Below are 26,705 nucleotides of genomic sequence, written 5' to 3' on the forward strand. Positions count from 1 at the left end.
CTTCCTTTCCAGGTAGCCCCTGCCTGCACCTTCCTCTTGAAACATCCCCTTGGAAATGCCCTGGGGGTGTTCTGGACCTGTGAGGAGCCTCTGAGCCACACAGCACCCTCTTGAGAGCAGAAGGACCCTGCTCTGCCCTGCCAGGGGTCACTCCTTCCACCCACAGCTTCTCCCCACAGCACCATGGGGAGATCCCCAGGCAGGCTGAGTGCTGACCCTGGCAGGCAGCAGAGTCCTTGTCATGGCACACAACCCCCTGGCGTGCAGGGACCCTGCTCGGAGCCCAGGACACCGCTGCATGCACACCCAGCTTGGCACCCCTGCAGCCATCCCTGGGAGGAGGGAGCCATCATGCCCTGTCCCTCTGATGGTGCAGCAGGCAGTCCCTGCTCTGGAGCACGTCCTCCTCCTCCACACCAGAAAAGCCAGGAGAGCCACCCCGACAGGTCCTGTCAGCTGTGGCATGTGCCAGATCTAGGAGACACTTCCAGGAGCTCATCTGCATTGCCCTGCAGCCTAACACTTACCATGTCAAAGGCTGTGAAGATTTCTCCCTTAGCGAGCTCTCACTTGTCCTCTCACCCCAGACTGCCTTTGACCTCTCACTCCTCTTGTCTGTCCTCAGTGCCTGCAGGCAGTGCCCTCAGCCCTGCTGCCCTTTGCAGAGGAGCTGCTCCTGCGCAGAGCTGTCTCTCTGCAGTGCTGCCCACTTGCCAGCGGCTCCCTCCATCCCAGGAGCCCGGCCCAGCTCAGCAGCAGAGGCCCAGCCCAAGGCAGCACTTTCTCTGCCCCTCTGGGCTCCCTCCAGGTGTCCCTGGGGCTCCAGAGGAACCTGCTGTGAAACAGGCTGAAGCAACCACTGATGTTCCATCCCTCGGCTGGGGAGAAACACTTCTTTCCAGAAGTGTAATTTCTCCTCTCAGAGTCAGTGTTACATCTAAATGTCACCTTTTTTGGTGTTATTATTACACAGGATACCCAGGCAGGGACAGGCAGGGATCTCCTTTACCCCTGCTGAGGGAAGGGATTCAGCTGAGTCAACTGAGGCATCTCATCCTGCATTTCTGCACCAAAGGTAATAGCAAAAGTGGTTTTCATATGATGTTGTAAAACTTTGACTTAACAAAGTTCGATGGTGAGGTTCACTCTATTAATTACTGCGTGGAAGAATCCTACAAAGGAAAACTGAGTTACACTCGAGTTAGACTGATTCACAGAGAGACCGGGGACACAAAAGGGTAAGGAGGACCCTCCTGTAGAGTCACGAGGTTCAGAGTGGACCCCCTTGCTTTCTAAACTCCTTCCTCAGAGAGGAGACTAGGTGCAGATGGGTCCAAACCTAGTCTCAGACTTGGTCAACAGTTTGTGTCTAAAGGATTGTACATGCCAAGTTTATGTAATGTTTGATTAGCATCAATTCAGCCTGCAATTAAAGTTACCAAGACAAAATCAAAGTTACCGTACTACAAGGTTATGCACGATATCAGTCACTTACCAAAGATCTGTCGTTGGTAAAAGTGGTTGAGTCTCCATCCCTGGAGGTATTTAAAAGACGGGTAGACGTGGTGCTCGAGGGCATGGTTTAGTGGTGGACTTGGCAGTGACAGGTTAATGGTTGGACTCGATGATCAGATTGAAACGAGAGGAGTTCACAGCCTGGCCATGGCTCAGGCCCTTCCCTCTTCCAGAGCCTGCCCCAAACCACGGGCAGTCTGGTCAAGGGGCTGAGCACACCCATCACGGACGGGCAGGATTTGCCTGGGCTGCAGGCCGCATCGATCCCCTTGCCAGGATCGGAGCAGCCCAGGCTTCACAGCCTGGTCCAGCCCCATTGCTCTCCTTGAGGTCTGCAGACTCTTGGTGACACCTCGGGGTCAGGGGTGGGTTGGAGCTGGACACCCAGCTCGAAGCTGGACCCCTAACTTGAAGGCACCCTTGAGTGGTTCATTCGGTTAATTCAGTCTTGGCTGGTTTAGCTCTCTGTTTCTGGTTGCATTTCAGAAAACTTGGCTGGGGTTTTCCTCTTGGAAGGAAAGTGTTTTGCATACAAATATGTAAATACCTTCCAATTCTTTTCCCCTTTGCTGGCTTTCCTCTCGGCAGCGCCTCCCCACATGGCATCCGTTCAGAAGACTGAAAGTCCTACCGCTCTTTGCAAAATTAAACCCGTGGACGTTATTTTTCATACATGTCAGCTACCAGCAAGCTTTTACTGGCGGCTTTTTTCTGTCACTAGGCTTTGCTCTGCTGATGTTCAGCTATCACTGAAAAGCTCATCACACCGGGTAGTTTACTGAAAACGTTTTATTGTAATCAAGAAGTGACATAACAAGGCTGCAATGTATTCTGCAAATCATTCTGCTGCTATTTTATAACTGATACCAGCTGCTTCTGCCAGGCAATTAAAAGAAAATTCAACTGTGAAAATTTTCAGGACAGAAAACTCCAGCCAGACTAATTAACGGTGGTTAAAAGTAAGAGGCCCCAGCAACGCCTTTCATGTTGCGTGGTCACAACTCACAATTCTGTACAAAATGTTCGCTTTTTAAAGCTCCGATGTAAAAATCAAACAATCCAGCGGCAATTTTTTAAGTGCAACACAGGGTCTTTCATGTCATCATTTGCAATGCTTGAACTCGTTCACATTTCAACAAAGTTTAATACAGATGACTTGGGAATTAAGTCTTTTTTCATTATCTGTCATTCTATGTAGGGACAGATTTCACTTTTTGGTCATCTTGCTCCTTGTCTTTGCTCTTCTTCCATTTGTTCTTCTTGTGCTTGTGTTTGTGGCTCTTTTCCAATTCCATTTCATTTCCAATGTGTTTCTTCTGCTGCTTCTGTTTCTTCTGCTTCTTGTCCTTCTTCTTCTTTTTTTTCTTGTTCTTTTTCTTGCTGTCTTGCCTCTCTCCTGAGCTGGCACTGCTCCTGTGGCCTCCAGTCTGACTCTCAGAAGGGCTTTGGCTACGGCTGCGCCTAACACTGGGACTGCTTTGCCTTTGACTTCGCCTTGCTTCAGGCCGGTCACCTGGAGCAGGTGCTGCTGTATCCTCTTTCACCTTATCAACAGCCTTTTCCTTTGGGTCGTCATGAGTTTTCCCTGCCGCTTCCTCACCTTTTGCAGATACCTTACTCTCACTTTCATTGCAGTCTGGTACAAATGCAGCCTCATCAGTGTCTCGCGTTCGATCAGAAGAGAGCGGCGAGGAGCTGCTTACCTGAGGCTTAGGCTGGGCAACACTTTTATTGTTTTGTCCAGTCACGTTCTCTTTCTCATGTTTTACATCTGGCGATTCCTCTCTCCAAGGTGCCTTATTACCACCTGGCTCTTTCTCTTCATTGCTCTTTACTTCTGGTACGTGCTTCTCTTTCTCTTCTCCTGCGTTTATATCTAGAGGTTTGGGTTCCTCCAATGTGCGCTTGGAATCGTGAGCAGCTTTGTGATCAGACTGCTGCCGCTCAGGCGGAGGGCTGCAGCTGCTCCTGTTGGCGTCTCCAGTGCACTTTTCGGACAGCTCTGCTCGTTCGTCTCTCGGCTTACTCTCCTGGACTGACGTAGATTCTCTGTTTTGAGAAGGGGACTCTCTTCCCCTTGCTAATTCACTCTTTTCATCTCTACGCTTGGAACTAGAATAATCTCTGTTGCCATCACGGTCAGAATTTTTGTCTTGCTTAGGAGTAAAGTCTTTAGCAGCGGATCCATGGCCAGTATCAGGCTTCTCTGAAAATCTGCGGTCTTTGGAAGATTGGGAAATACTTTTTCCATCTCCTTGCTCGGTTGCATGTTCTGAGGGGTCTTCTTCTTGCTGAACACTGCTCTTTCTCTTCTCAGAGGTGTCTTTGTCTGACAAAGAATGATCCCGGTCTTTGGTTTTTCCTTTTTCATTTGACATCGAACTTTTTGAACTTTTTGCGTCATGCTGGGAGCTTTCATAACTCACCTCTTTTGTAGTTTTCTGTCTTTCCTTCAAAGGCTCCGTCTCTTTCTCACTCTGTTTTACAGGGTTTGGTGGCTTAGCACTCGCATTTTGTATAACATTAGCAGGTTTTCCTACGGTTGCGGGCACCTGGGTAGATCGAATGTCTTCCTCTTCAGACTCAAAGTCATCCTTCTCCCACTTTGACTGAGGGACCTGGATCATAATAAGGATGTCTTTCTCAGGGGCTGTGATATCATTATTATACTCCTCCATGGTCTTAATGACAGTTTGTTTTGTGTCTGGCTTTTCTTCAGTCTTTCTAACGGGGCTTCCTCCAGTAGAACTAGTGCTAAGAGGAAAAAAGCTGACATTAATCGTGGGTGAGATATACACACCGCCATCTTTTGTAACAGTTTAGAAAACGGCTTGTGTTTCCATTCTAAATCTTGCGTATTTTTTCAAAAGATGTTCAATTAAGGGAACAGACGAGAGAAAGGATGAGTCCACTAGCTAAGACTATGAGCAATCAATTAATTTAGTACCTTCCTACTCTACATTTAATTAACAAAGACACGAGATTATCAGATTGGGGACTGTCTGACCTGGTAATTCCTTCATGTCCTGCTTCTACCAATGGTAGATAAATTAGCTATACATTCTTGTTTCGACATCTAAGCAAGCAATTAGGGAGAGGTATACACAACCACAGTTTTATTCTCATGTCCCAGTGTTCTTCTTCAGAAAAAATGTACGTTTTAAAAACTGTTTAGAATATCAAGACACTATCTTAAGTCTCCAGTGACGTCTTAAATGGTTTGAGTTTGCGCTGTCCGGCTTCTTTAGATGCTGAAATGTACGTAATAACAGCTTCACACTAGATTCACTCTTTCAAAGAAGTTGGCACTGAGCTGGAAGCAGTGTAGCTGTGTCAACACGGCACTGTGCTCAAAGCTCAAATCAGTACAAGATATTGGCAACCAAGCTGCTATTTCTGCAAGGTATCGTTTCATCTCACACTGACAAAAGTAGATCATTACAGCACCTTGCAATTTTTCAAAGGCAACATATTGCATGGTAGAGACATGTCTGTTATCCTTGCCTTTAGCTGGATCTGAAGGAAAACCTCGAGGGGACTCCTCAGAGAGTCAACATATAATGAATAAGAAGGGGGGAAAAAAGTCCCAGAAGTAAGGGTGAAAGACGTCATCAATGAATTAACCTTATGAGCTGTCTGGGCAGTACAGACTGCTTGTTTTCTTTCACAAAATTTGATTCTGACCCAAGTACAGCTTAGCAGGAAAGATCACAGATTATTCACTCATTTAGCACAGATTTAGCTGTTCCTTTCATTAGTCACCATAAAGACTTTTACATTTGTTTGCAGGGGGGAGGGAGGAAAGAAAGAATAGGAAAAGAAAAGATGAGGTACCTGGTGCAATGTACCAGAGTTGCACTAGATCCATCAGCTGCCGTTCCTTTGCTTCTTACTTTTCCCTTTGCTTTTTCTTGCTTAAGTTTGCTGCTGTTCGGCTCAGCTTTCTCACCAGGTTCTTCTGCAGGTAGCACATTTTCTCCACTCACAACCTTTTTGCCAGTTTCTTGGTTAAGTTTAATCTTTTTGGCGGGGTTGTTAAGAAAAGCAGGTTTATCCTCTTCTGGAGTTTGCTCTCCTTTTTCACCATCAGGCTCAGTCTTCCCCTTTGGTGGTCTTTTCGAGTCAGCAGCTTCTGGTTTAGAGGCCTTTAGGGAAGTCGCTTCATGTTCTTCAGCAACCTTTTCATCTACTTTTCGTTTTCTTTGTTCAGGTTTTGCATCAGAGGGGTTGCTTTTTTCAGCAGGTGTTTTTGACTTGCCCTCTTTGTTGGAGGGCTTCTCCGACTTGGTTTCTTTTCGATGGTCTTTCTTTGCCGTTTCCTCGTTGGCTGCTCTGGTTTCTGGGTGATCTTTTGTAACTTTGGGGTGAGCTTTCCGTGGGGAACCAAGAGCCTTCTCAGCCTTTTGAGAGGAAGAGGTTTTAACACTGTCTGTCTTTGGCAACTCTTCCTTCACTTTTTTCACAGCAGGTTCCATTCGAGGAGATTCTTCACGATCGCTGTCCACCTCCTCTTGGGAAGCTTTAGCTGGTTTTATTATGCTGTCGTTCTTAGGCAGAACAGCCACTTCTGCTTTCCGCTTTGTCTTGTCAATTTTTGCTTTTGGCTTCTCCTTCTCTTTTTTCACCTTTGCAGATACTGGTTTGAAAGCAAGAGAATCTGCTTCCATAGGCTCATCTCTCACAGGGGTGGCATCGTCTCTTCTTGGGAGCATGAACAGAGAGTCCATTTTAACATCTGCTGCTGGAACTGGCTCTTTGGCTTTCCTCGCACCTTCTAACAACTCAGCTTTGGGAAAGCCTTCATTCTCATCCCCTTTTCTTCTCTTCTGGGGGTTTTTATCTTTATTTCCTTTGCCATCTCCCAGTGGATGTTCCACCTCCTTCTCTTTGGATTTTGTAGCATCTCGGATGTCATGGCTCTCTCTTCCAGAAGGTTTTTCAGGGTAATTTCCAGCTGTATTACGATTTCTGTGGCTCTGCCCACCAGGATAATCCTCCCTACGTCCCCAAGCCTGTGGCAAATTCTCTCGTCTGGTCCCAGGCGGACCAAACCTATCTGGAGAAAAGTTGCCCCTGTTTACTGGAGGCGGAGGTTGAGGGCCAACAGCAAAGCTCTTGTGAAACTTTTCGTACCATTCTCTAGAGTTCCTTTCCCATTCTCTGTATCTTTCCTTTTCAAATGGATCTCTCAAGTCAACAGATCTGCCATAGCACGCTTTCATATCATGTGGAGGAACTTCTCTGTATCTGTTAAAATACTCCCTTCCTCCTTCCCCTCGAGGTACGGTCCGTGTAGTGGGAGAGTGGCCTCTAAACACTGGAGACCTTGATCGTGAACGGTATCTTCTTAGCCTTGAATGGTGATAACCCCATGACCTTGACCTAGAACGATATTTATGACTCTTCCCTTTGCCTCTTCTTGAATACCGTGGGGATCGTGAGCAGGAACGAGAATGGGAACGACTAAAGGATCGAGAGTAGGAGCGAGAGCGGGAAGAACCTGATCTTGACTTGGAGTAGGTGTATGAACTTCTCGAGTAAGATGAAGCACTATAGGGAGACTTGGACCTTAAAAAAAACACAAAACACAAAAAAAGTGAAGTTAACTCAAAACAGTCGCTCTCCCCAGTTTTTTTCCTCCCACATTTGGTTTGGGTTTCTTTTCCTCTCCACAGGCTAATGCCAAAGCTTCTTTCAGCTGCTGACATACTGCTACTGCAAACTGAAGAACTTGATCGTATGTAAAAGTTTCTGCTTAGGAGACAGAACAGCTGCTGCATTGTTAGTGTACCAACATACAGGAAGGGGAAGCCTATTTCCACCCACTTCTATGACATTAACTACCATAGCTATTGATTGATCTAAGGCGGGGTATACTGGCCTCTACTGGTACATGAACGCACACATTTTTCACTACTCAACAACTACCTGCAGTGCAAATCATTTTTGTTGCAGTAAGATGCAAAAGGTGCAAGTCTTAATGGCTAGAGTGCAGTATCAAACACCAAGAAAACACGATTTAGCCTGAAGACGGCAAAGCTCCATTTTAAAATGCCAGCTGAGTCTCTTCATCTTCACTACTGGTTTGGCAATTTGTACAGGATGCAAAAGACTTGTACTGCAATCTTACACCCAGGACTATTTACTCCTGTCGCTGCTGATCCCTTGACTCATCCAATCCATCTGACGATGGAGAGGTGGAGGCGAACTCCTCCTGATTCTTCTAGACAACCCGCTTCTCCATTACGGACGTGTAAAGCAGTTACCTGGAAAACAAACGCCTACGCTCCTTTTGAATCTTTTTATATTCCATCGGTTCTTTACCAAAATCCTTTGTAAACTCATCACATTTGGACTTTTTCTTCTCCCTGTTAAAAGAAGTTTGACCTTTCTTACAAGGATAGTTTGACCTTTCTTACAAAAAGACATCAAGAAACAAACCCTGGCCGATAGGAGAAAATGTCTACGGCACGCAAATGCAAAAGGTGAACATCCCAGTTAAGCAAAGCCAGTTTAGAATGCCTAGAAGTTTCAGGGAAAGCTTTAGAATGACATTTGTCTGGGTTTACTTTTGCATGGTTTCACCTGCAATGAAAAAGAATATTGCAAAAACCACTAGGTCATCTTTGCTTATGTCAGACACACTTTAGTGTAACTGCAGTCCGATATACTATCGCAAGAGATACAAAAATGAAAACCAACGCAACTTCATTGAGCCAAATACTTACTCCTCTTTAGGTCTCTGTTGTTCTCTGTAAAACTCCTCCCTAGGTAAAGGAGGTGCTTGTGTCGTTGGGATGGTATTTGAAGGAGCCGTTGGTCCTGCTGTTGGTACCCAAGCTGGCGACCTGTTGGCAGGAGCTGGGGGATATCCTGGAGGGGGGGCAGTGCACCCAGCAGCTGGAGGCTGACCAGGGGGAAACTGAGGAGGCAACTGGGGCGGTGGTACCCGCGGTGGGAGAGGAAGGGCATGGGGTGGTGGAGGATGCAAGGGAGGTGGAGGCACAGGCACAAAGATGGCGATTGATGGTGGCAGTGCTGGGGCCTGAGTCCTTTGGGTACGTTCACTAGGCGGGCGTCCTCGATTTGAACTTCTAAAGAAACCCAAAAACATGTGTCACTGTTTGTTACACTCTGCCCCAATTTTAAAGAGGAAGGCGAAGGAAGCGGGAGCACGGTGGCGAGCACTTCTTGTTCTCAACTTAAGCATTTCTCTCCCTGCTGTCTGTTCATTAGAGACTGCCCTCATTTCTTGATCCTCAGACTCGCCTTCCACATCCCCAGCCCCAGCGGTTCCCTCAGTCTTCTCTCCTTATACTCAGCTTTGCGCCTGTGGATGGAGGCTGCCCGTGCTTGAAAGACACTCCCATCTCCCCTGTGCCAAGTGCCCACCGCTCCTCTGCCACTCCTTGATATGGTCAATACTTCACACTTCTGATCTTCAAAGCACTGCACAAATACTAACTCATCTTCTCTCAAACTTCTTTTAACTTCTTCCACATAAGCCTCCTATGTTGTTGCCTCATGAGGATGTGTTTGGCCTGGTTTTGTCCCCAAATTGTTATTTTCGGGCTTACTGAATTTGAGATTTTAGACAATCTGTGGGATGGATCCTGGGGTTTGTTTTTATTTATCTTTAGCATAGTATGAACACAATGCCCCCTTACAATCTATCTATAACAAATATGTACCAAAAGGAAGGACTAACTTGACACTGCAATAATAGAGAAAACAGACTCCTCTCTCTCTCTCCAACTGAGAGAAAGCAGCTTGGCTATTTCAGAGGACTGAATTGAAGACATTCAAAATTTTTATAAAATAACACAACACAGTGTTGACTATCCAATGCTTTGCTCAATCAGTATCAACTAAGTTGGTAAAAAAGAATGTTGGAGGCTGATTTCTATGGGGAAATCAATTTCTCCAGCCCTATTCAGCCAGTGATCAGAAGGGTGGCTTTCCACCTCACCCTTTAATGATATTTCATTTTTGTATGTAATTATGCTTTCTTCAAACAGTGTTCATTTTTCAGAGTCCTCTTCTCAATCATGTGCTGCAGTTTTCTTTTAAATACTCTTACTGCAAGCATAGATCCCCTTCGTTAAAGCCAATTCAAACGAAGCCATTTAAAAACGAATTACCACTTGTATTCTCCACAACTATCTGTGCACACTTATTTCATTCTAAATCAGCTTTAAGTTATTACATTATTATTTACTGTATAAGCTACGTGTTATGGTCTCGTTTAACAGGTTACAAGTAGGAATATATTGAATTTCTGTAGCATACTTACAGCTCCCAGCCTGGTCTGCCAGCTGCTGAGCGAACTGCGCTGGCTCTCCTGGGATGGCCTTTTGGCGTGGAGAGAGGAAAAAGAAAAAAATCCCATTCAGTTGATCTGAAGATAAGTTTTGAAAAGAACTTCTCAAGTTATAGTTGCTTACCAGTTGTGTGTATTGAGTGTCCTTGGGGGCCCAGAAGACTTGGTAACGCTGGTTGTCTTACTACAGGAACCCGACAGCCCTTGTGAATAAATGCAAACAGTTGGAAAAGAAGCTCTGCTAAAATACAAGCAGCACTGCATATGTTGAAATAAAATTTACCTTCTCTTCCACCAAACTGCCGATTGACTGAAAGGAAGATTTAGAAAGCCCAGCAGCACTCACCAGCGCAGCAGGAGGCAGAACAGTACCGGCATCACTACAAAAAAACCCAAATTTTTATTATTCAAACAGTGTTTTGAAGTGCTACTTGAAATACAAAGTCCCAAGTGAGAAAAGGCTGACTATAGTAAATGGGGAAAAAAATGAAAAAATAATCTTCTCCAGATGTACAAATGGGAAGTTGGCCGATTCCAAATGAAGCACTGACGAGAAGTCTGTTTGGACTAGTGGCATTTAACGAGAAATAGAACAGAATAGACTAGACTATTTCAGTTGGAAGGGACCCACAACGATCATCTGCTCTGACTGCCTGACCAATTCAGGGCTGACCAAGTTAAAGCATGGGATTAAGGGCACTGTCCAAATCCCTCTCCAACACTGACAGGCTTGGGGCATCGACCACCTCTCCAGGAAGCCCGTTCCAGGGTTTGAACAACCTCTCGGTAAAGAAATGCTTCCTCATGTCCAGTCTAAGCCTCCCCTGGCACAGCTTGGAACCATTCCCACGTGTCCTATCACTGCATCCCACCGAGAAGAGATCAGCACCTCCCTCTCCACGTCCCCTCCGCAGGAAGCTGCAGAGGGCAATGAGGTGGCCCCTCCGCCTCCTCTTCTCCAAACTGGACAAAGGCAGAGTCCTCAGCCGCTCCTCAGAGGACATTCCTCCCAGCCCTTTCACCAGCTCTGTTGCCCTCCTCTCGACGCACTCAAGGACCTTCACCTCCTTCTTCAATTGTGGGGCCCAGAACTGCACACCGTGTTCAAGGGGAGGCCGCAGCAACGCTGAATACAGCAGGATAATGACCTCTTTTCACTGGCTGCTTCCCCTGCCTTTGATGCATCCCAGGATGCAGTTTGCCCTCTTGGCTGCCAGGGCTCACCGGAAAAATATTTTAGTAAGCTGGCTGCACATAAAAGGATTGGAGTACGTATAGCCCAGACACTGACTCTCAGTTGTGGAAGATGCAAGAACTGAAATTCTCTTGGGAAACGTTTATGTGCTGGCTCAGTGGCTGCCTTAGAGGTTCTTTTGACTTGTGACCTTTGTAGTCAACGGTACAGCTGCGCCTGACAGTCTTCTGGACAGAGTGGCTCTTTGCATTCCAGGCATAAAATCGAAAGGACAGAAGCCCTCAACAACAGTACAGATTTTCCATGTATTTTCATACCGCTTCACTGGGTTGCCAACTAGGACTTTGTTGGTAAATGTTTGTAAAGACTTCAAATTTACAGTGTTTCAATGTTTATTATCCAAATCTGCGTGCGGCGCTGACTACACGGCATTACTGAGAATGACTCTGACTTATAATACTGATGATAGAAATACTGTAGAAAAAAGTGATGTGAAACACCTGGTCAGTTTTACCTCTCATTGGGCTTTTTCACTTTTCAGGAAACGATTATTTCCTCAGTACTAAAGAGAAATGAATGCACTCCAGAAGCTCTGACATAACCAAATGCTTACTTTAGGAATTGCTAGCCACTTAAACTCAAAGGGCTCCTGGGGGAAAAAAGTTCCTCTTTCAGGGTCAACGCGTACTGAATGACTTGTAAGAGAAGCAAACCAAAATACTTTGGAGAAAATTCTTGCATGAGGCACGCTTCCAAATTATTAAAGTGTCCTCATTCAAAGTAAAACCCAAACCCAGAACGGCCACAGTTCTCTGGAACTGTCACTAATGCTATAGAAATCGCTAGCTGAGAAGCTCAGGAGAAACAATCTAACTTCTTTTATATTCGTGTTGATCTACAGATTTCCTTACCAAAAAGGTCCACCTGGCTTTTCAGCAGGGGCCAACGATGACAGAGCAGCAACAGAAGAAGAAGCCAGACAAGCCAGTGGACTCATGAGTGGATCCCGCTGGCTGGAAATTGTTGGCCAGAGCAGAGGCTGCAGGTTGCGGGCTGTTGTTTGCCTCAGGAGTGGTGGTGGAGGTGGTGGCGGTGGCGGCTGCTGCTGCTGTTGCTGCTGAACCTGCTTATGGAGCCCTTTTGCGTAGCCAGTCCCATTTCTGAAGTTGTTCACAGCCTAGAGGCAGGAAAGCATTTACAAAAAGTTAATACGAAACTTCAGTAGACAGACGAAGAAAAGCCTGCACGGAGTAAAACTCCTTGTGTATCCTGTAAATGCTATCAGTCCTAAAATGAATCAACATACAGATGTATGGATACATCACACTGAACACTGATATTCATGACTTGCAACTCAGAGTAGCTGTATTTAAAGTACTCCAGCGTTAGCACTGAGTTTGAAAGTGAGACAAGCCTGTTAAACAAAAGGGTGACCTGAATTTGCCAGATTGTCTCTAAAGAGTTGTAAGCTTCTGTAACAACAGATAACGTATTTGAAAAGTAAATTGAGCCTTACTCCATTTAGCCTTGCTTAAGGAGAGGTAAATGAATATCTTCTTCCCTTTCAGCTTTTGAAAAATAGACTTTTCCTTGCCAACAGTTTACGTGAAAGTCATCGTGTTACCTGGCGTAGGGACTTGTTGGCGACTAAAGCGTCAGGAGAAACGTCTGTTTGATGACATGTGGGGCATCTGTGTTCCTCAGAGTCCAGTAACGCTGTTCTAATACCTGTGAATCATCAGAATCATCAAAACAGCTTTTAGCCAAACTAAGGAGTATTTTTGGGCTCTAATCAATTCTAAACACAAGTGTGTGGTTAATGGGTGAATATGGTCTTGAATTGAGAGCACGGAGCGATCAATGTTCAACAGTGTAAAAAATTTCCAGTCTGCAGCAAATAACTATACGGTTTGATATTGCACTCATGCAACACCTGAAGATGTAGAGGAGGCTGTGCCTTGATGTTCCGACTGATCTTCTTTCCGCTGGCTAGTACAGTGAGAAGTCACTAACCTCAAGGTTAATGAAGAAAACACATTTCAACACATTAGGAGGTTTGAGTTCTGAAGGTTTTAACCAACCCTCCGGTGGAGAAGAAGGCGGATTAAATGCCTGACTATCCGTTTGTTGCAGACCACACCAAATCACCAGAGCTGGCTATATAATTTTGTATGAGAGAAAGGGCTGTGGACAAATAAATGCAGTCACTATCTAATTCTGGAATCTCCTGCACAATTACGCACTCTTCTCATACTCGTCCTTCCGTATTGTGCTGGTCTGGGCGGGGACAGAGTTCATGTTCTTCATAGTAGCTAGTGGGGGGCTATGGTTTGGATTTGTGCTGGAAACAGGGTTGGTAACACGGGGATGGTTTCCTTATGGCTGAGCGGTGCTTACACAGAGTCAAGGCCTTTTCTGCTTCTCACACCGCCCCACCAGCAAGGAGGCCGGGGGGGCAGAAGAAGTGTGAAGGAGACACAGCCGGGACAGCTGACCCCAGCTGAGCCAAGGGCTATCCCACACCGTATGGCGTCATGCGCAGCATATAGAGCTGGGGGAAGAAGAAGGAAGGGGGGGATGTTGGGAGTGATGGCGTTTGTCTTCCCAGGTAACGGTTACGCGTGATGGAGCCCTGCTGTCCTGGGGATGGCTGAACTCCTCCCTGCCCATGGGAAGGACGGAATGAATTCCTTGTGTTGCTTTGCTTGTGCGCGCGGCTTTTGCTTCACCTGTTAAACTGTCTTTATCTCAACCCACCAGCTTTCTCGCTTTTACCCTTCCGATTCTCTCCCCATCCCACTGCGGGGGAGCGAGCGAGCGGCTGGGTGGTGCTTAGTTGCCGGCTGGAGTTAAACCACGACACGCGTGTAAAGAGATTTAACGAGATACATAAAAAGGGGAAAAAGCTTTCTGCCTTTTTTTTTTCCTTTCTACAAGGAGAGTCCTTTCCTAGTCAGGCTATACTTCAGTCTTAAATCGAACTGGTGACAAAGTAATGCCGTTATCTCCTATGTCTGCTTTCAGAAGATCAGTTTGATGTTTGGGATTAACAAACCTGGGAGTAACACTTACATTCGTCACAGTAACTGTTTCTACAGCAGGGAATAACCACGGCATCAGTCACTGTATCTTTACAAAGGAGACACAGCAGCTCCTCTGGAACGGGATCATGGGAGGAGGAGGGGGAGGACGGCTCCTCGGGTAAAAAGGGTGGCTTTTCCTTCTTGCCTCTGGCATAAGCTTCCCTGGAGGGGGGGGAGGGGAGGAAAAAGAAAAAAGTGAAAGACGAGGAAAGGAAAACTTTTCCAAGCGTAGGATTTTATCAAAGGAAGACAAGAGATGGAATTCTCCTCGCTCCACACTAGCCTTCGAAGACGCAGGCATCTCGTTTAAACTGCTTTTCTATAGCCACAAGACCAGAAGAGGGAGGGGGGAACAATTTTCCTTCTGCAGAACTCTCCCATTCATTGGATCAACTAAGAAATTGGCTCCAACTACAACAATAATGTTTTGACAGCTAGAAATTGGGTGCAAGGAATCCCACCTCTCCTTTGCCAGGGGGTAAAGGTAAATTGCAGGCTCAGGATGAAGTGAGTCTCCGAGTAATTCCATTTTATAAATAAGGGCAGTCTATGTTCCAGCTTCTACAAAAGGAGATCCACGACAGAAAAGCAGAAGTGCTACCAAGTGCATTTCGTAACAGCCCCTCTTGTCAGCCCACTGCTGGATTTTCTGAGTTTAGAGCAACAGGGAAACTTCAGCCTGTTTCACACGTGAGCTTGGATAAAAGTCAGAGGGGGAGGAAATCTCAGTCCAACGGCGATGGGTTACATTTTGCAAGAAGCCTTTGAAACATAAACCAGCAGCAAAACGAGCTTTCAGAGAGAACAACTCCCACTGTCAACACTACTGAAATATTTTGCAGAAATACAGATTCTTAGCACAGCACTAGTTTAACCAGCTTCCAGGGCCATGAGCAGTAGGGCCACCCTATTTTAATCTTAGAAAGTATCACAGATTTTAAGGTTCAGATACAACGACAATGCTTCCTCCCCTGCAATTACAGAGGCTGGCCGATTTGGTCGCCTGGCCACTCAGACATTTACGCACAGTTTCTCTCATTCGCTTTTGGGTCGGTCCAATGAATTCCCTACTTACGCATTAATAGCTGGTATGGCATACTTCCCAGTGTTGGTTAGCATAGCACCCTTTGTATTGGGATCTTTCACCTCTATCAGGAAACTCCGTGGAATTCCCGTGCTCCTTTTAATTCTGGGAACAGACTCAACATTTTTGCCCTGTTAAGAGAAGAAAGGCAAACATAGCTCATCTTAAGACCCACACTTAAAATGACATGTCCATGATTATTCTAAGCAGCAAAAGCCTTTAATCCTCTCCTTTTCCTTAACAGAAGGGTTGCTTGACTAAAATACTTATTTTCCTAAATGAATATAGCCAGGGTGTTCCAAGGCTTGAGCAGTGTTTTGAACGCCGTCGACACTCTTGGGCTTAACTTCAGGTTCCTTAAGGGTGAAATATCCCTTAGCCTGCCCTCCGCTCAGAAAAGACACCAACCCGCTCCTCCTCCAAAGCGCAATTCCCAGGGCAAGCTCAGTTCAGTGCTCTGAACCAGGCACTGAGGAACTGTATATGAAGGTTCAGTTCATACCTCACGCATATACAACGGTAAATGGCATGCATACTCACCCAGAGGCTTGTGTCATTAAAACAGGCAAATATTCAGCGGGTGGGGTCAACAGAAAGGAGCTTGGGTTTATACGAAATACTAAAAACTGTGAACTGTTGTTAAAAAGAGTTAAAACCAGAAACATTTCCAATGATATTGGAATATCTAAAAATATGCATGAAAGTTCACAGAGAAAGATCTATGGACATATTGAATGTCTATGACCTGGAAAAAATAAAAGTTTACATTTACAACTCCAGGTTTCCCTTGAATTTTGAAGGGCTTCACCCCCAGAGAAACAATTCCAAAGATGAGCAGTCATGTAGTTGTTAGGTAACTGCCAAGGTAAAAAAATGAACCCCCAAGTAACACCAGAAGTCCCCCTCAATCTTACCCCATTTGTTGGGCAGTTCTTTATATAGTGGCCAGGTTGTCCGCAACGGAAGCAGGTATATGATGGTGGAAGCAGACCCAAGGGTTTCTTCATGTAACTAAAAGGTTTTTGGGAAAAAGAAAAAGCTATGCGTGCGTCTCTCTTGTTAAAACAAACATCTCTACGATTTTTCCATCATCTTCAAAGAACAGATTGGACGTTATCAACACTTACTTGATTGGATGATACTCATGGCAGGACTGTGTCATCATAGCCTTGATTTTATCTTCTTCAGAAGCATTGGCCTCAGCCAGATTGGCAGTCTGTTCAACAGGCAATACACACATTAGAAACACATTTCAGCCCACACGGCCAAAGACACCACCACTCCCCCGATCCTGCAAAGAGCAGCACAACGCGGGCTGAGGTTGCATGAAAACAGCCGCTGACAGAAAACAGAGCCGTGCTGAAGATGCGCTGGGGAGTCCTTAGGCCACTGCAGGGGGTTTATGGGCCTGGGAACCTACTTGAAAAGAGCCTTCTTGGGCACTCCAAACCTTGGGCTCTCTTTGTACCTCACACAAAGACTCCTGTAACCAATCCAATGTGCTTCCAAGTGGACTGAAGCTCTGTGTAGGAAAAATTATACTATCCAGCACTTTTAAACGGATTTTTAAGCCCCAGACTATTTGAAGCAGAAGATAGCCCCTGGACATTTAATTGAAAAAGATGCAGGCAAGTACCATTATTTACATTTCGCAGCAGTAAAAGGACACACAAGAGTCGGGGAAGTGGGTCTTGCTGGCTGAAATTCAGCTTCAGACACAGAAGCATTAAAAGGAATCAAGCTTTTTATAATCCCTCAGCAAGACAAAAGATTCTTGTCAGTGGACCACGATGTGCTGTAGGCAGTCCCAGCTGCACGTTCCCCCCCGCTACCCTCTTCATATTCAGCGATTTAACTGCAGCAAGCAAAACCTGCCGGTTTTTCCAGTTTACTGTGTCCTTTTAACATACAAATCGTAATAGAAACCTTATCCAGAATTACTGAAGGTAGCTGATTTTTCTTTTAAGTCGTGTTTGTTCCAATGTTTTTATTACACACCAGCCCAGATACAAGCAGGGCCTGAGGGAGTGACTGTAAATGATCTGGACCTTCAGGCACTGATCATGCAGGTCAACCACTCCTGCTTTTGTTTTTAGATGCATTCACTCCCAAAAGCAACCAACCAGGTTCAACATTCTCTGAAATGGTTGTTTCATATACACAGTTTTTTCTCCACAGTCACATAATGCAGATCGACATCTATGAAATCATTAATGTTTATAGAAAACTTTACAGATACTTGACTCGTTTGTTTGAACCCAAACGGTTTACAAAACACACCCAAAACCCACAAAACCTTACTAGGAATAGACCAAAATTCAAACATAGCGTTTCATACATAGGAATAATAAAACAGAAACCTGCTAACACATTGCCTCCATGCTAAGCCAGTCTGCACTGAAGAGGTCAGAGCAAGTAACAGTTTTGAGCTGCTTTATGCTATGTTCCTGTATTTTTCTGAAATACTTAAATTTTCTCAAAAGCTTCAATGTGTGCCCTACTTGGACAGGTTTTCACATTTCAGAGTAAAACTTCACAGGAGTTTACAGAACCAAGGACACGTTCAGAGACAGCACCAATGGAGACCAATTTCTTTTGGTGGCTGCCTTCCAAACAAATTTATGTTTCCTTCCCCCCAGTGTACACAATTTAATTTCTGCAGGAAGAGAGGGAAGAAGTTACCCGTGGGGAGAGATTTCTCTTTCTCGGCAATGAACTCCAGCCTTTATTTTCAGAAGAAAGAACCAGCTCCTCTGCATTAAGCCCTGCCTTCTCTAATCTTTGTAACTTTGCAGACTAGGAATTCAGTTGGCTAGCACTACGCCTGTCACAAAGGGCCATCACTAGTGCTTTCCCCGACAAAGTGACACCTGGCTGAGCAAAACCAGCAAGCAGCTCCATAGCAAAACAGGGCATTACAACCGTTTCAGAAGGGCACATCTGCTAAAATGCCACACATGCGCATCGGCATGTTCCTCTCGACAGTTAGGTACACTGACACAATTTACACAGTCTGCATTCAAACAAATTAGATCGTGGTGTCCACTGTAGATACGCTACAATTGATGAAATTGTGCAGCATCCGCAGAATGCATCTAGAACTATAAGGACTAGAAATTCAAAAATAGCCATGCAATTGTCCGTGTTCCAGAAGCGCTTCTATTTTGGCTGTTGCAAACCCCCTTGAAATGGCCATAACTTACAGCCAATTAAATTCTTCTGTAAAAAGTGTGTTAGTTTCCAACGCAAAATTAACAAAACATAGGAAAAACGGTAAACGGCTTCCGAAGTGCTGCTGCTTTGTGTCTTGCAGATGAGTAATACTGCAACATTATGTTGAGGCTGAGTTCCCATACTGGTAACTCCTCTTTACAGGATAGTACCAAAATATACACACGTTTTAAAGTTAAAATAAAAACTTTAAATTGCTAAGAATTAAATTAAAGTTGTGTTCACATTACAACAGTCATCCAGCTACAGATCACGGTATAGGACTTAAAAATATGAAGCTAACACAGTTTTTTTAAAGTATTTGACAAGAATACGTACATACCTTAGCAAGCTGGCTCAGAGAAATAGATGCAGAAGAGTCATCAATCTGTTCACAAAAAATGAAACACAGATTCAAGTTCTACAATCAAAACACAGCAATAGTTAACCTCTGCTGTAGCCTGAGAGCCTGCGCTATGTCCTCTGAGTGTCACTCAAAGAGGCATTTCTAACCTAGTGCAATCTGTATCTGCTCAAAACAAAGTCCAAGCCTATGACAGCTTAAGAGTGCCTATGTGGTTCATGAGAAGAAACTAAAAGAACCAAACCCGCTTGCGATCAACTCACTGCTCCAGAATATCGCAGAGAAGGACCCCTGTCCAATGTTCACAACTGCTTAAAAGCTGAAAGGGTAAGGAAGCTGTCAATTTTCAGCTCAAAAGGACTTAAAAAAATACTTGACTTTGTTTGAGAAGGAAGCATCACGACAGGAGACTTCTTTTCAGTGTAGTTTGTAAATTAAGCAGTTAACGTCTCATCATTTAGAAATGCACACGGTTTGGGTTTATGAACGCAGTACAGTTGCCCGTCAAAATAAAGCACAGGCGTATATGCCCTGAAACATGAACTCTGCCCCTCCTGTCCACCAGTTTAAGAATATTCACCGTCCCCCACCAAACCCAAATAAGAACACCAATCCATCACCAACACATCAGCCATACAAGTAACCACCACTTTGTCTAGACAAAAATCAACTGCTAAAATTATTGAAATAAAGGTGACCGAGAGTTTGGCCAAACTAAAAATTCAGCCAGGAAGGACCACAGTTGTGCCTGACGGTGCTAAAACAACGGCCATGACTCTCTGCATTTCTGCAGCCTCGAAGGACAAACACCAACTAGAGATCCTTGCTGTTACTGAAATAGTAATCGAAGTCAAAAAGGATCCACTTTCCTGCTTTGGGCGTAGTAACATTAGGGCAAGAGCGCAAATGTGGAAGTGGAGAATGATAGCTAACACAAGACAAGACAACGAAGAAATATTCAAAGTGTAAGCTTTTGTGCATGCTTTTTAAAAAACTCTTAACTCATTTCAATTTTGCTGCTTTACTCTTCAACAACAATTGGCAAGCTTTCCAGTGCTTTATTCCTGAAAGAAACAAAAAGCACACGACAAGCTGTACAAACATACATCTTGCCAGCTCTAGGCAGCCAGATGGAGAACACGGCACCACGTTCAGCTGTGCAAACCCTGAACCTACATGATCTAAAACCGATCACGCGTCCTCTGTACAACACAAAGTCATTCAGGACATGTTCTAGCAGACTCAGTACGAAATACAACGCATTACTGGGCACAAATACCAACGTTCACATCAGAGCTGTGCAAATAATGGCATTACTCAGTTTTTACTATGCCCAATCAAAGACATTGTATTTACAACATATGCTATGTTTCACTGGAAAAGATATTAAGTTCATGTTTGGAAAACTACTACAAAGCTGCATTGTTTAGAATTAAGGGCAGTGTGTAGAAAAAAGTGTGAGATTGTGTTTTACATACTGCTCTTGATGTGCCACTCGCTGGCTCAGTTCGACTTCTTCTAGAAGAAGAAATAAAGGTGATCAGAACTTCAAATAAAGCACTTGTACCCAACGTAAAGTAGTGAAAACCGATTATAAAACCTGAATATCAAAACATTATGTCCCGATAGTCTCGTACATGTGGAAATTTATTCATATACACAAACTGTTCTCCCTTGGTACATGCAGTGCAACTAAAAAAAAATCCCCAAATCACGTTTCTACTTTGTCACAAATTACTCTAAGGCTTACAGCTATAGAACACAGCAGTGCAAGAGCAAGCCCTCAGGTATTTTGTCTCTGCTATGGAAATATCAAAAATACAAAGTCTGTACTACAGGTCTGTGTTCTTCCATAATCAGCCACCAAAACACGAAGGTCACTTTAGCCAATGTGGGTGCCCCCAGCGTTACAAATAGGCACCAGATACAGCACTTTAGTTTCTAAGAAAGAACAGGGACAGTCTAGACACTTTGAAGTGCAAGTGCACTTATGTTAAAAAAATCAGCCGTCGGACAAAGAAATACCAAACCCGTCAGCAGCAGAGTCTTTAGAACAGGGTTGCTTTGTGGAAGCCCAAGCCCTGTGCTCAGGTATCTGCCATATTTAGCTATGAAAGTGCCAAAATATTAAATGTGTTACGTATGCTATATTGACTCAAAATAGTAATAGAAAGGTCACCTGAAAGCAGTTCCTGGGGCTTTGTGCGATTTAGGAGTCCTGCGACAAAAGAAAAAGGTCTTGATTGCCAGAATTTGCATTAAGATAATCTTGACAATGTTACAATAGTTTAGGAAATATTTATTACATTTGAACACTCGCTGAGATTCCACACACTCATTGATCTGTACCTGCATGCTACTCATCATGGATCAGACATGCAACCGCTGATAGCGTTAGCAAACAATTCATACATCCTCCAAAGTGTGCCATGAGCAGAGGCAATTCAAAGGCTGCAGTGGAATTTAGGTACAAATAGAGAGAGGGCCATTCTTTCCTCATCCCCACATGCAGGCATTTATTTGGTCTTTGATGCTAGCAGCATCTCTCCTCTCCTTTCAGGGCAGCATTACAATACCAGGAGAGGGTGCCATCCAACCCGAAACGGAGGATGCATTGACAAGACGGCGCTAAGCATACGCATTGAAATTAACCCCCAACACAAGGCCCTGTTTATAAGCACAACGCTGTGGCGTCCAGAATTACCAGGCAGCGCCTGAAAGCACTGTAACAACCACGGCAGTAATACGCCCAAAGTTTACATGCAGAGCCACATTAATTCAGGGGTTTTTGCTTGCAAAGGCTTCCTGGGTCCCAGGATGCTCCTGTACTGTTGGTTCAAGACACGCTGTAACTCATCAGTTTATTTACTGAGAACCAACATTAGAAAGACGTGGCAGAACCCCAAGCTAATAATATCAACTAATTGTGGTGGAGAGGTGTATCTTTAAGTAGGCTGGCAAACAGGACCCTCCAAACAATGCCAGTGGAGCTAATATAGAACTGGACTGCATGAATACATAAATGACAGCAATAATCCTGTAGTCGGGATTGCATTTGAAGGGCTGTCATTTTAATCAATATGCCCGGTTCTCTGTCCTCCGTGAATCTTAGGAATACAGAACTAAAACCTGGGGCACCGGTATCACCTCAGGGTAAAAACAGACTTAGAAGGATAACTAGTAACATTTGGTACCGTGCTAAACGGCTTACTGAGTTTCAAGTTTGGAAAGGATTAACCATTCCTTCATCGTACTTGCACAAAAGGCAATATACTTTAGGATATTGTTGTTTTTCTCTTGCCTGAAACGGACATTGTCTTTAGGAAACTACTAAGAATCACTTCTGAATGGAACTTCTTGTTTGCATGGTTCGCCAGCCGGCAACTCTTGGTCTGTCCTCTAGAGCTAGCGTGCAAAAGCCCCAGATTTGGGGGGTAAGAAGAGCTGCCATATCCCTCCCCCTCCCTCCCCCAAATGCAAGGAAGAGTCAAACCCCGAGAAGCAGACTCTTCGGAGATGGGAACAAATTACAAGTTTACACTACAATGCCTATCTGTCTGTACTATAAAAGCCATCAAAGCAAACACATAGAATAAGGAATCTCTCCATGTAGAGGAAACAGGATCCACAACTTGGCTCTCAGAAGAATCAACCCCAAGAACAAACCCAATGAAACCATCTTAAAAGTTACCACTGTTGGAGGTTGAACCCCGTGGCCCAGCAGGTCTGAAAAGGTAAGTCTGCTTTGGGACAGATACATTAAAATTTACCCCATTACAACAAAAACTAACAGCAGCTTTCACAAGAAAGATCCAATCGGAATGCCTCTGTAAACTACGAGCAATAAAAAAGTTAACACACTGAAACCCCCAACAAAGAATGCAATGCTTTACGGATACTTACATCACGTAGGGTTTGCTGGCAGCTTTAACTCCTGCAACAGGGATTCTTCGAACGATGACCGAGGAGTTCTTAGGAATGAGGGCGTTATCATCGGTGTATTCTGCAAACAACACAAATACAGACAAAAACATTAGTCGCTTCCTAAGAATGTGTATTAATAGCTAATTACACAGCACTTCAGAGAACCCCCTCACAGATGTCAAAGCAAAATTTGATGTGTAACATCGCGCTTTTATCATCTCAACACACTAACAGTACAGTTCAAGAAATCTTCAGGTCTGATAATCAAACACAAGCAGCACCATCTTGTTCTTTTTTTTAAAATAGTTGGAATGCCAACAGCAAAATGGTCCCAAGGGTCACTAAAGGAGGCTCTGCTAATGCATGAGGTTCTTTCCTGACCTAGCTGAAGTGGCTTTTGCTGCTGTTGGGCTCCAAACCCAGGAGGTCTTTGAAGAAAAACAAACAGCAGCAAAGTCTCACCTGCATAAACCAGATTCTGAAGCCTGACCAGCTTGCCCTGCAGCAAAACAGGCACTGCGCTAAAGCCTGGAAACTCTGCGCCATTGCTTCAGTAGCCGTTCACTAAAAACGCTTCAGCTACGCTGCTGGTGCTCAGGACGGACAGAACACGGAAGAGAGCCTGCCCTCGCTGCCTATTTCTTGGAGCTTCATCCATCAACAGCCACACTTCTCAGCTGCTCGTTACACTGAAATGGAAACGGGGCTGGCAGTTCTAGAATTTGGATCACAGAAATGTTGGGCGGTTTTTGAGCTTGCTTTCACAAGCAGGGCAGAATGGGCTCCAACGCGGTATCTCCCCTCTTCAGCTGCTCATCTCGTTTGAACGAACCAAAGGAACGTGAATACTTTCCATTCACTTTTTGCAGAGCAGAGAGACTCAAAGGAAATTCCTTAGGAAGGCAGCCTCGGAAAGCCTCTCGAAAACAGCGTGTGCCTGAAGCTACCCATGCTCTGCCTTGGCTCACACCATGTCAGTCTGCTGAAGAGGAGGAAAGCCGCCTGACCTTTACACAAGGCCCCAACAAAAAACCACCTGCCTGAGACACTTGGACTGAGACAGCTTAAAATGCAAAGATCTCTCCATGAGAATGGTTTTGATATTGCACTTCCACAAGCTGGATATGACTAAATATGTTAAAGCACTCTCAGCAGCCATTCCCTGTAATCTGCCTACAGTTTGCAATATCAAAAGCCCTTACCTTCACAGACTAAATCAGAACGATGGTCTGAAAACCAAAGATGCTGCATACCCAGCCAAGCTCTGTCAGGGTGGTTTTGCTCAGTGATCACATACAAAATAGGAATATTTCACAATTTACGCTCCATTTTTCAGTGTCTTAGTCCTAGAAAGGACTACCATTGACAAAACCAGAAGCTTTTCCAGAAGGCCCATATCCTGAAACCAACCCCTAGAGCTCTTCTCAAAAGGAAAATCTAACCATTGCACAGCCCCCTGTCAAGAAAGGCCTGCCCTGGGACGTTTTGATGGAGCAGGAGCTCCGACAGTACTGAGGCCCAGACAAAGAACGGGGAGCTCATGCCAGCTGCACTTCTCGAAGCCCCAAGCTTCAAGGTTTTGAGCTGCTGAACGAAGCCGTGCAGAATATTCTTCCTGCTCCAGATCACAAACCACCGGGTTTTGATTTCAGAGATACGCGATAAGCAACAGTGGCTCCACAAAAAGGCAGGGGTTTGCTACGCCTGTGCCCAACTGAGGATTGCGGGGGTTCTGCAGAAGATTGCAAGCGGCAGCACCTCTCCTAGAAAGAGACTGTATATATGAGGACAGCAACCAATGCTTTGATTCACAAATCATGCAAGCCTGCAGCGGTCAATTTGAACACGCACAGCGGGTGTACGACGCAGAAAGAGGAATAAGACCTCTTTTAGTGTCTTGTGACAATTCATTGACCGTTAGAGGAGAAGCATTGACATCTGCCTTCTGAAGCGACTATCCGTGCATGTATCTGGAGAGAGACAGGTACGTGCTTGTTTTCAATCCACTTGTTAAGTGCACACTGAAGAGAGCTCCAGCCATCTAATGACAGACTGCTATAAAAATGAATTCACCTTCCAAGTCAATCAGTCCACATTTAAATGGATCACCTGAGGAGTGACAATAGCTTGGTGAAGTAACGGCTTTATTTGTGTAGGACACTCATCATGGCCCATATTGGTATTTGGTGCTTGAAGGATCCTACTGGCTCAGCCAGCAGTCAGAGAATTTGTGGAAGAGTGTTTGCATACAGCAGAGGACATTGCTGAGCTCGTTGTGGGAAGGGACCTGGGGCCAGTTGGCTTTCATACATTTATTTTTCCTTTGCCTCAATTAATTGAATGCATTTTGGTGAGGAAATTTTGTTAAAGGTGAAGTCAAACCATGTAGACTAAAAAGTTAATTTTTTTTTTTTTTTTTTTTTTAATCGGAAAGGACTAAAGCTAAAAACACGTGTCTAAAACACAGCCCTGAAGGTAGCTGTCAGGACAGCGACGACAAAACAACAGCTCTGTCGGGCCCCCAGCACAAGTCACAGCTACCGACTGTGGCCGAATCCCGTTATCGCGTCCCACCCCGTGCCCACCACCCCCACCCACCTTCTTGGGTCTGGGCGTTGGAGATCTGCAGGTCGCAGTTGGCCGCCTTCAGCTTCTCGCGGCCCATGATCTGGCGCTTCAGGTCGCACAGGGAGATGTGGAGCCCATTGAAGGTGACTGTATCGTAGTTCAGCTTGGAAAAGAACTTATAGTGGATGCACGACATGGTCGGTGCCTGCTCCGCGACGACGTCTACCGCAGCAGACGGCGTCGCAGCCTCCGCGCCAGGACAGGGCCTGCGGCAGCTCGGGGAAGGGCCCACGGAGGGGGCCAGGCAAGCAGCACGGGCTGGGCTCAAGGCCGCTCAGAGGCCACAGCGCTCCACCACGGCCAGGCCCCCTGGCCTCAGGCAGACTCGGCTGATGGAGGCCGAGTGGTGGACTCCATCCCGGCGGTGCTGCAAGGCCCCGGCCCTCGCCCCTGCAACGCCCCTGCCCACAGCCCTCAGCGATGGAGCTGGGCCGCGGCGGCAGCTCCTGCCCGCTCCTCCTCGCAGTCCAAGCGGGCGAGTGGACGACGGGGAGAGGCCCCCACGGCCCCGGCTCAGCCTCCGCTCCCTCTCCGCACGCAGCGCACCTCGGCCCAACCGCTCACTATGGCAACTCGGGTGCCCCTGCCCCAACGTTCCGCCGAGGGGTTTCCCGGCCAACAACCGCAGGGGCTGCCGTCAGCGTGTCACCGCGCACACATAATGGCGCACGCACAACGGCACACCGCACCCACCTCCCCGCGCCTCACGTGGCCGCTGGTGTCCCTGCTGTCCCCCCGGCCTGTCGCCGCCCGCTGTCCTGCCCCGCTTTGGGCCTGCGGTGTCCCCCTGTCACCTCCCGGGCCTTCACCACCCAGCGTCACCTCCCGCCAGCCCCTGGCCTGTGGTGCCTCTCCCAACAGCCCTGGGCCTGCGGTGTCCCTCCTGTCACCCCCAGGCTGTCACCACCCACTGTCCCCTCCTGTCAGCAGCCAGCCAGGGCAAGACAGCCGGGGGGAGATGCAGCGGCCTTTGCCGGCTGGCGCTCGGCTGCCCGCGCCGCAGGGCCAGCGAAGGGAGGGGACATCTCAGGGTGTCGGAGTGTATTTGGGTGCATTTATGGGAAGTTCAGTCAAAGAAGCCCACGACCATTTCTATTTCTTGCCATCAACCAAGGTACTTCCCCACTTCCCAACCGTGGCACATCCACGGTTGCCTGAACTCTGGGGAGGAGGACTAAAAAGCAAAGAAGGAACCATGAGCGATAGGAGCTGCCCCAGGACAATATTTCTTGCTTTCTCAGTCCTCACCGCTGCTGCTGCAACAGCCCTAGCGCATGACATCATGCCTTGCCTTACCAGGTCTCGTTCTGCTGACTAATATGCTACAGCTTGCAGACGGTTCTGGCCCAACTGGCTATTCCTTTCTCTTCATGTAAATATAA

The 26,705-nt window shown here is 45.9% G+C and overlaps 1 protein-coding gene across 1 annotated transcript; it reads right to left on the minus strand.

Moving 5' to 3' along the window:
• Window positions 1-2,705: 2,705 nt before the first annotated feature.
• LOC309603408 (E3 ubiquitin-protein ligase RBBP6-like) lies at window positions 2,706-25,459 on the minus strand (the record flags this gene model as incomplete). The annotated part of the gene is made up of 18 exons (XM_082338264.1): window positions 2,706-4,269; window positions 5,350-7,083; window positions 7,782-7,883; window positions 8,244-8,606; window positions 9,809-9,866; window positions 9,960-10,038; window positions 10,119-10,215; window positions 11,942-12,207; window positions 12,655-12,758; window positions 14,103-14,275; window positions 15,189-15,328; window positions 16,112-16,208; window positions 16,325-16,413; window positions 18,751-18,795; window positions 20,250-20,286; window positions 20,951-20,989; window positions 22,675-22,774; window positions 25,294-25,459. 18 exons carry the CDS (start codon window positions 25,457-25,459, stop codon window positions 2,706-2,708), a joined length of 5,253 nt encoding a protein of 1,750 aa, XP_082194390.1.
• Window positions 25,460-26,705: the final 1,246 nt, after the last annotated feature.

This window comes from Platalea leucorodia, assembly GCF_965183815.1.
Source record: "Platalea leucorodia genome assembly, contig: HAP1_HAP1_SCAFFOLD_76, whole genome shotgun sequence".
NCBI lineage: Eukaryota > Metazoa > Chordata > Aves > Pelecaniformes > Threskiornithidae > Platalea > Platalea leucorodia.